Source organism: Triticum aestivum, chromosome 6D (genome assembly GCF_018294505.1).
Source record: "Triticum aestivum cultivar Chinese Spring chromosome 6D, IWGSC CS RefSeq v2.1, whole genome shotgun sequence".
In the NCBI taxonomy this organism is placed as follows: Eukaryota; Viridiplantae; Streptophyta; class Magnoliopsida; order Poales; family Poaceae; genus Triticum; species Triticum aestivum.
The window spans coordinates 484,692,219-484,700,150 of NC_057811.1; the positions used below are offsets into that span (position 1 = coordinate 484,692,219).

General features: G+C 42.8%; 2 protein-coding genes across 3 annotated transcripts; one reads left to right on the top strand and one right to left on the bottom strand.

The window, feature by feature from the left end:
• The first annotated feature begins 327 nt into the window (after positions 1 to 327).
• On the top strand, positions 328 to 5,328 carry LOC123142193 (phragmoplastin DRP1B). Its single transcript, XM_044561193.1, has 12 exons — positions 328 to 492; positions 571 to 628; positions 727 to 831; positions 915 to 1,016; positions 1,838 to 1,891; positions 1,967 to 2,028; positions 2,110 to 2,200; positions 2,302 to 2,366; positions 2,463 to 2,657; positions 3,306 to 3,375; positions 4,449 to 4,699; positions 4,867 to 5,328. Exons 1-12 carry the CDS (start codon positions 364 to 366, stop codon positions 5,170 to 5,172), a joined length of 1,488 nt encoding a protein of 495 aa, XP_044417128.1. The 5' UTR covers positions 328 to 363; the 3' UTR covers positions 5,173 to 5,328.
• A 24-nt stretch (positions 5,329 to 5,352) lies between these two features.
• LOC123142194 (uncharacterized) lies at positions 5,353 to 7,663 on the bottom strand. Of its 2 annotated transcripts, none has more exons than XM_044561194.1 (3): positions 7,347 to 7,639; positions 5,853 to 5,956; positions 5,353 to 5,686 (listed from the first exon to the last, which is right to left on the bottom strand). In XM_044561194.1, the coding sequence occupies exons 1-3, from the start codon at positions 7,537 to 7,539 to the stop codon at positions 5,675 to 5,677; spliced, it is 309 nt and encodes a 102-aa protein (XP_044417129.1). In that variant the 5' UTR covers positions 7,540 to 7,639; the 3' UTR covers positions 5,353 to 5,674. The 2 variants fall into 2 exon arrangements, 1 of the variants encoding a protein (XP_044417129.1); XR_006470546.1 differs by having other exon boundaries at positions 5,363 to 5,686; positions 7,528 to 7,663.
• Positions 7,664 to 7,932: the final 269 nt, after the last annotated feature.

The following is a 7,932-nucleotide window of genomic DNA, read 5'->3' on the forward strand; positions in this document are numbered from 1 at the left end:
AAAATTGGTCAACGTATATTCAAAATATCCAATGCGTATTAAAAATTGTTCAAAGTATATATTCATATTTTTTCAAAAAGGTTCATTGTATATTAAAAAGTTTATCATATAATACAAAAAGTTCATCATGTATTTATTAAAAATGTTCATCGGATTAAAAAATATTTAATGTGTATTTTTCAGAATGTTCAAAATAAAAACTAACCAATCATGCTGACCCTATGGGCCATCTGCGGCCTGGAGTTTGGACCCACCTCGGGCCGCTCCACGGGTCAGACGGTTTCAGATTCAGAAGGGACGCCCTCGCCCTAACTTAGATGCCCGATAGTCTTCCAGTCTTCCGTGCGCGGCCTCCACACCGCGATGGAAGACTTGATCTACTTCGTCAACAAGCTGCAGCTTGTCCGCAGCATTCTCGCCGACGACGGCGTGGGGAGCGCCCTCCCCATCGACTCCGACGAGGTGCCTTACATCGCCGTCGTGGGAGGCCAGGTATGTGCAGATGCGGTTTGGCACCAGTGAGCGGTAGACAAATTCCTCTAGGACCCTAACTTTTCTAATTTTTTATAGGGTGTAGGGAAATCTTCATTAATAGAGGCTATTGTCGGAAAAGACTTTTTACCCAAAGGTAAATTTGATACATCTGGTCGACGTGAATTGCATAGGGGATCTAGTTGCTGCACAACATACCCATAAGATTATTAAAATAGGTTGATTTGTGTATAGGAATTGCCACCCGTCGGCCGTTGGTTGTACAACTTTTTAGAACAGAAGAAGCCGTTGAGTATGCAAGGTTTTCGCATCAACCTGAGAGAAGATTTGAAGACTTTGGTAATGGCTCAACTTTCTTTTTTATTTTATCGATGTGATGCTGATAGCATCTTCCTATTGTGGCATTATTTTCCTTGTTGCAGCTGAAGTTGCTCAAGAGATAGCTGATGAAACTGACCGAGAAACTCAGTCTCCCTTTGGAGTATCATCTATCCCCATCCATTTAAGCATATTTTCACCAAGTGGTAAGATGTTCAGATCCTTTACTGTTGGTTGTTGTTTTATCAAGTGCCAAACCGGTATCATATGACAACCTCCAAGATGTCTTAGTGCCACACAGTCACTGCAAAAACTTAAAACCAACACCCTAAATTGTGACAACTTCTAATTTCTACTATACAACTTGGCAATATAGATCTCCAATTTTCGCGAAGTATGACCTTTAGCCTTTTTTTCTCAAGGTCAAATAAGGTCAATATATTATAATTTTGCTGCTGGTATTTACTTTTTACTAACACAGAAATAACTAATGATATTATAACTAAAAATAAAGGATGTGCCAACTTTAAAAATTAGTTTCTAGCGAGCTGGTTCATGTTCACTAGATGCTTCAGCCACCAGGCGGTATAGTTTAACTGTTTAGCTATAAAAGTTAAAGTATTTGTAGGACAAAAAGGATAAATTAACTATGTTAAAACATGCTTCATTTGTGCTTCCTTTATTATATGTGATCACACTACATAATCTTGAGAGAAGTTAATGACACTTGCCTAGTCCGATTGAAGAGGCCAGACCTAATGAAACCCACCACAACACAAATCTAGCATAATTAACGAATTCCTGCACATGCTGCATAGAAATCAGAAAACAAACATTAGCACTCATGTAGTTTACAAAATGCACTATCAACTGTTATTATGTCAGTATACTCCACAAATGTAGTAAAGTTGCCCACACCTTTTTGTGCAGACCATCGGTAACCAGTTATGTTCTCAAATCTCTGAATTTTGAAAAAAAATTGTTGCTTGTTATTCTTGTTCTGTCGTGACACTTTCAATCATTGCAGTTATCAACCTCACTCTTGTCGATCTACCTGGGCTTGTTACTAAAATTGCTGATGGTATGTGACTGAATTTATGGCTTTGATATTCAGTTTGTTTAATCTTTAATGTTTAATTGGCTTTATGCTTATCAGACCACCGGTCCGACAACACAGTTCAGGAAATTCAGAATATGGTTGGAGCATTCATTGGGAAGGTATTTTGCTGTTGCTAATATTTATTATGTTTATCAATCTAGGTGCTCTGCTAACTTAAGCATTTGGTGTTTCCTTTGCAGCCCAATTGCATCATTTTGGCTGTATCTCCAGCAAACCAGGACCTTTCAATTTCAGTAGCTGTCAATACTTCACAGGAAATCGACCCAAATGGTATGCTTTTTTATTGCAGTCATTGGGGTGCTCAAGTATCATTTCATTCGTGAATGCAAGTTCAGTAACAAAATGATGAGTATGTACCTCTGTTGATTCAGGTAAAAGAACCTTTGACGTGCTTACAAAAGTGGACCTGATGGAGAACCGAGCAACTGTTGTTAATGTAAGTGAGAATTTTTTGCATAGTTATGCTATATTACTTACTGTGATGTCATATATTTTTACGAATCAGATCTTCTCACCGGGTTCAGTTGTGCAGATACTAGAGGGAAGGTTTTGCCCATCGCGCTTTCCATGGGTTGGTGTTGTCAACCGATCACAGGAAGACATCAATATCAACCTGGACATCATTGCTGCTCGGCGTAGAGAGCGTGACTATTTTGGTAGGATACCAGAATACAAGCATCTCGCACACAGAATGGGGTCAGAACATTTGGTCAGAAGTTTGGCCAAGGTATATGCCCCATTCCTCTTTTAAGATAGAAGTAAACACGATCTGGATCTTGGTGTTGACCATTATCTACTTGGCCTGGCAATTTTTCCTGTTTAAACAGCCTTAACTTTGGAATTTCTAGCAGGCAGAGACAGTTTTAGATTGTATATTCTCATGTTTTTGACTAGTTTAGTTCCACGTCATGGTTTCAATAAACATCAAGGTGTCAGTCATTGTGCTGTCAAGTTTTTTGTCGAAGTTTTTTTACCAAAATTTTCAAGAGTTTAAGCTGGCCATTGTGCCATTCTGTTTATTCTGTATTCGAAGCAATCGTGTCTGATATGTCAGGTCAAAATTTTCCTGATATAATATCCTTTTATCTTTGGAGTACATAGCAGGCACTTGCAGTTTTAGATTGTGTCTGCCTTCTAATTTATTTGACTTGTTTAGTGCCACCTCATGAGTTAAGTAAACATCTGGTGTAACCTATTGTGTTGTTGTTTTTTAAGTTCTTTGTCAAAGTCTTGAATCAGTACCATTTTTGTTGTGACACCTGGCATAGGATTTGCTGAGCTTCATGTTTAAAATCAATCATATGCTACAATTGGCGATTTTTATTCTAGCGTGTTATGCTGATTTAATCTTTCACTTCTTTTTGGTGTTATGCAGTATCTGGAGTCTTATGTTAAAACAAGAATCGGTGGTTATTTGCTCAGTAACAATTTCATCAAATCTGCAGGTGATTTTCTCTTTTTTTCCTTACTTTCTTCACAGCTAATGTGTATTTCTGGTTGTCATATGGTTTCTTCTTATTAAAAAAAGCTAGCGTGGTACTGGATTAACTAGCATGCCGTGGTAATTGTCACAATTCATCTGGTTGTTAGAACAAATTTCGTGTGTGATGTCTATATTTGTAAATTCTGGAAGCACATTTTGTAGGTTCCTCCTCTTGTAGCCACTTCCCAAGCAAACTCAAGATCTCTGTTCACCTTATCCACTTATGAAACATTCAGAGTCAGCTCACCTGGTATTAGGACAGAAAAGATATACCATAGTTGGTATTCTTTTTCTGGTATTTATCAGCATGGGGATATTGGGGTTTATTGTGGTACTGCATGTCCAGTTGGTGCAGGTTGCTCTACTTTTGTGGGGATATTGGGGTTTATTGTGGTACTGCGTGTCCAGTTGGTGCAGGTTGATCTACTACTGTAGGACTTGAGGATGGGTTTAACATGATCCTTCTGATTGCATTGAGCTGTAGATGCCATGACCTTGTTTAATTTGATCAATCCATGGGCTTGCTTTCAATGATTTTAGCATTCGCAAAGTTAAGGTGATGCATGGCCTCATCATGTAATCCCCTGCAGTTACTCCCCTCTGTTAAATATATAACGTTTGGTTAAACTACCAAAACGTCATATATTTAGAAACGGAGGGAGTACATGATATCAACCAATGTTGTTCCATTCTGCTTCTAGTTTCCATACTCTGTCTGCTGTCCATGTTAATCTGGGTAGGTTGAGGGCCCATAATGAACAATGTTCTGTCTGGAAATGTGATGCACAAAAGTGTTGGGGTCTGACCTAGGGCCACAGCAGTAACAATTGCCTGTAAATGCAGCGGGGTGGGGTGGGGGGTGGGGGTGTGCTGTTGATTAATTAGTTACGTATATGTTGATGATCGGGGTGCTGCAGCGAGGGGGGAGGGGGTGCCAGCAACTTAAAATACTCGGAATTTGTTATGTTTTGCAGTTACAAAAAGCAAGTTCTTACTTTTTAGTATCCCAGTTAATTAATTGCTTCTCTTATGCAGTGACAAAGAAGAACAGGCTGCAGGGCTATTCACTTAGAGCATATGGGACATTTCCGTCGTATCACCTGTGTACGGAAGGTGAACAAAATGAGATGACCTTTCAGTGCACAGTTGATGTTCATGGCCAAAAGTTCGCCTCAGCAATGCATCACCGCCATCTCAAAGACGCGGAGGAGGATGCTGCCGATGTGGCCTACACATCGTTAATGGGAAATGAAACAATGGAGACTCTATTTGAGCTGCTCAACAAGGTAAGTGACAAAGATTTGCTTGCCATTAGTCTTGGTTAATAGTCTTGGGTGTACACATAATATTCTCATCGAAAGGTTTTGTCGCTTTTATCATAATAAATTGTGCATGCATTTACCTTCCTGCTACATGTCCAGCTCACTCTACTCTTTTGTATTCTTCTTTTTAGGATACTATGTGCAAGGTTACCCTTCTGCTTGGGTACGTGCACAAGAAGAAAGTTCCAGATCCAGTTTATGCATCCTCCAGGGTGTCAGTAGAGCCCCATAGGACATTCTGGCTTTCCACAGTCACGTTGGATGATAACACCTACATTGGGGAGTTTGCAAATACCAGGCGCAAGTCCATCCAGAATGCTGCTTTCTCAGCTGTTTCCTCCATGCTTGAGTCTGGGAATGACCTGATGATCGAGTGTCTTATCTCCAAGAGGATGAGGACTGAGGTGCCTAGGCGGAAGAGATGCCGAAATGCGTAGGATTAAGATCTGAGTGTAGTTTGTTAGTCCTCTGTCAGAGTACCTACTAACATGCAGAAACCCAATGGTGTAACCTTTTGGTGTGAAGTCTGTCTTGTCTATCCTATCTGGAGGTGGAGATGAGATAATCTGGAGTTTGCTAGGTGGTCCTTTGTCCGATCCCCCTAGTGTTGTTTCTGAAATCACATACTCCCTCCGTCTCATAATGTTTACACTAAAACGTCTTACATTATGGGACGGAGGGAGTAGAAAATATCAACACGGTTTATTATGGTTGCAGCCGCAAACCCAGTACAGGTTCAACGCTAGTCAGTGAAAAATGATTTGAACCAAACGCTAGTCAGTACAATTTCGCCCCTTAGAATAAAGAAACTGCATGAGGCAAAAACTGCCGTCCCAAGAATGATGCTTCTTCTAGCTGTATAGCTCCCCCTTATGCTGTACAGATCTGGAAGCTCTATTATTCCTTGTCCATCATCCACAAATCCTTATTCCTTCTCCATCATAAACAAATCTATGGAAACAAACAGAAAGAACAGAGGGCATGAAGCAGGATAATGGCATTGTGCAGCTGAAAAAGAAAGAACAGAGGGCATGGAGTAGGATAATGGCATTGTGCAGCTGAAAAAGAAGGAACAGATGGCTGCAGGTAGTGCTGTGCGGAGCCTTCTGATACTTACATGCATAGTCGTTGAAATCAATTTCTGCTTTGGCGGATGCTTGTGGAGCTTTGTATGGCACAGCTTCATCATTGGTCTTGAACACACAACCCACCTCCTCCAAGCTGAAAAATGCAAAAAAAAAAAAAAAAAAAAAGCATTGTCAACTTTCTGAGTTCCTTACATCAGGAAGCTTGTAGTTGTAGAAATTCAGCAAAAGAAGAATCAACATTTGCTCTAGTATCTGCCAATATTAACATAACAGGTACACAGGTAACAGGCAGTACAGCAGAAATAAAGCATCGACTTTGCCTAGCGTATGAAATCACTTAGGTTTACTAGATAGATAACAAAATGCACGTCAATTACAAATGCCCTTTTTATTTTAAAATGACCTTAGAAACAAGTGTTCTTACAGCCATATTACAACGGCACAGGCCCCTGCTCAATGAATTTAAATCTAGCAGTCTCATTGTATAAACCAAACAGTATTGTCCATCATCTATTATCTTATACTCCCTCTGTACCAAAATAAGTGACTCAACTTTATTCAAAGGTCGAGTTACTTATTTGGAGTACTATATTTTTGCAAAGAGGAAGATCAACTTTATTTCTTCTTTTTCTGCGGGGGAGAGGAAGACCAACTTTAATTTCTGGGTAACCATTGTATAAACAAAACAGTACTGTCCATAACAGCCTGACAAAACGGAACTAAAATCATTCTGAAGGTAAACAGAAACCTAATCGGCCTGTTGTACTATACAGCGACGGCAACACACAGATTGACAGGCCAACCAATGAAACCTAAAGAAGTATGCATGATCCAATATTCCAATTGGCAGCATGCTCGAGTCTAGTCAAGACCCACATTCGACAAGCAAATTGACAGGCTAAACTCTAGGGGGAGAGGAATTGGATGGAGAGGCCGGCTTCGAATAGCTCTGCGACGACCAAGAACTAGCGCCGGCTGCTGCTTGCATCAGAGGAGGGGAAGGAAGGCATCGTGGCTCCATTCGTTGGGCTAGCAGATCAGGAGAGGAAGAAGGGGAGTTCTTGGTTGTCGCTGGGTCTCGGGGAGCCTTTAATAGCCACGCCTGACGTGGGTACTGCCTACGCTCGCCGCCGCAACCGGTGGCCGTCGAGCTGGCCGCGCAGTGCAGTAGATGTGGCGCTCCCCGCGCAACTCCATGGCCCACATGCGGGAGGTCGTTGGCGTGCAGTTGAAAAGGAGCACGGCGCGAGGTCAGCCAGCGTCGCATGAAGGCTCGACAGACTCGACGGGCACTGGTAGCATATTGTCGAACACCCGCAGTGCTTCTTCAGGCGAGGTACGACGGCGCAACCAGAGCATGGATTCGGCGGTTGGGCTGGTGGAAGAGGTACCGCGCGAACTCTTGGGGCTGCCGGGGAAGGGCTCCCGGAAGTGGTCGGCGAAATCTTGGGGCGCATGCACGAGCAGGACCGAGCAGCGCGTACAGGAACGTGCAGGCTAGCGCGAACATGCAGTGAAGTTACCGAGGTCATTGAACGGTGTCCACACCGCGTACTGGCACTCGGAGCGCGCGGCGTTGCGGACGGAGCGCAGGTGCTCGCCGGCTTCCTGGAAGATCGGGGACCCGGGGCCGGGCCTCGTACCGCCGGAGGCGCGCCACGAGGTAGGACGACTGGCGGAATGGTAACGGACGGCGACGCGTACCGGGAACGGCATGACTGGTCGTCAAAGGCCGGGGAGAGCAGCCCGCCGAGGAGGCGGACGTCTTGCGGTTAAGGGCGTGTTTCTCGCTGCAGCGTGGCACGTGGAGCCTTGAGCCTGGTTAAACATCTGCATCTGGTTTCGTTGCCAGCATACCTTCTATAGCCTGCATGGGGTGGGGTGTAAAGAAATGTAGTTTGTTTGATTCCCCGCTTGTTTAGGCGCAAACACAAGGCATGATGTTTGGTTACATGCAATACCCATTATCTGGTAATCTCTTCGGCAAGATGATGAGGTTACCAGCACACAACGGCGTGAGGAATAAACCATAGACACAATAGAAAATAGTTATAAACCATAGCAAGCCGCAGTTTTAAATACGGTGTCATCACACTTAAATATACCAGT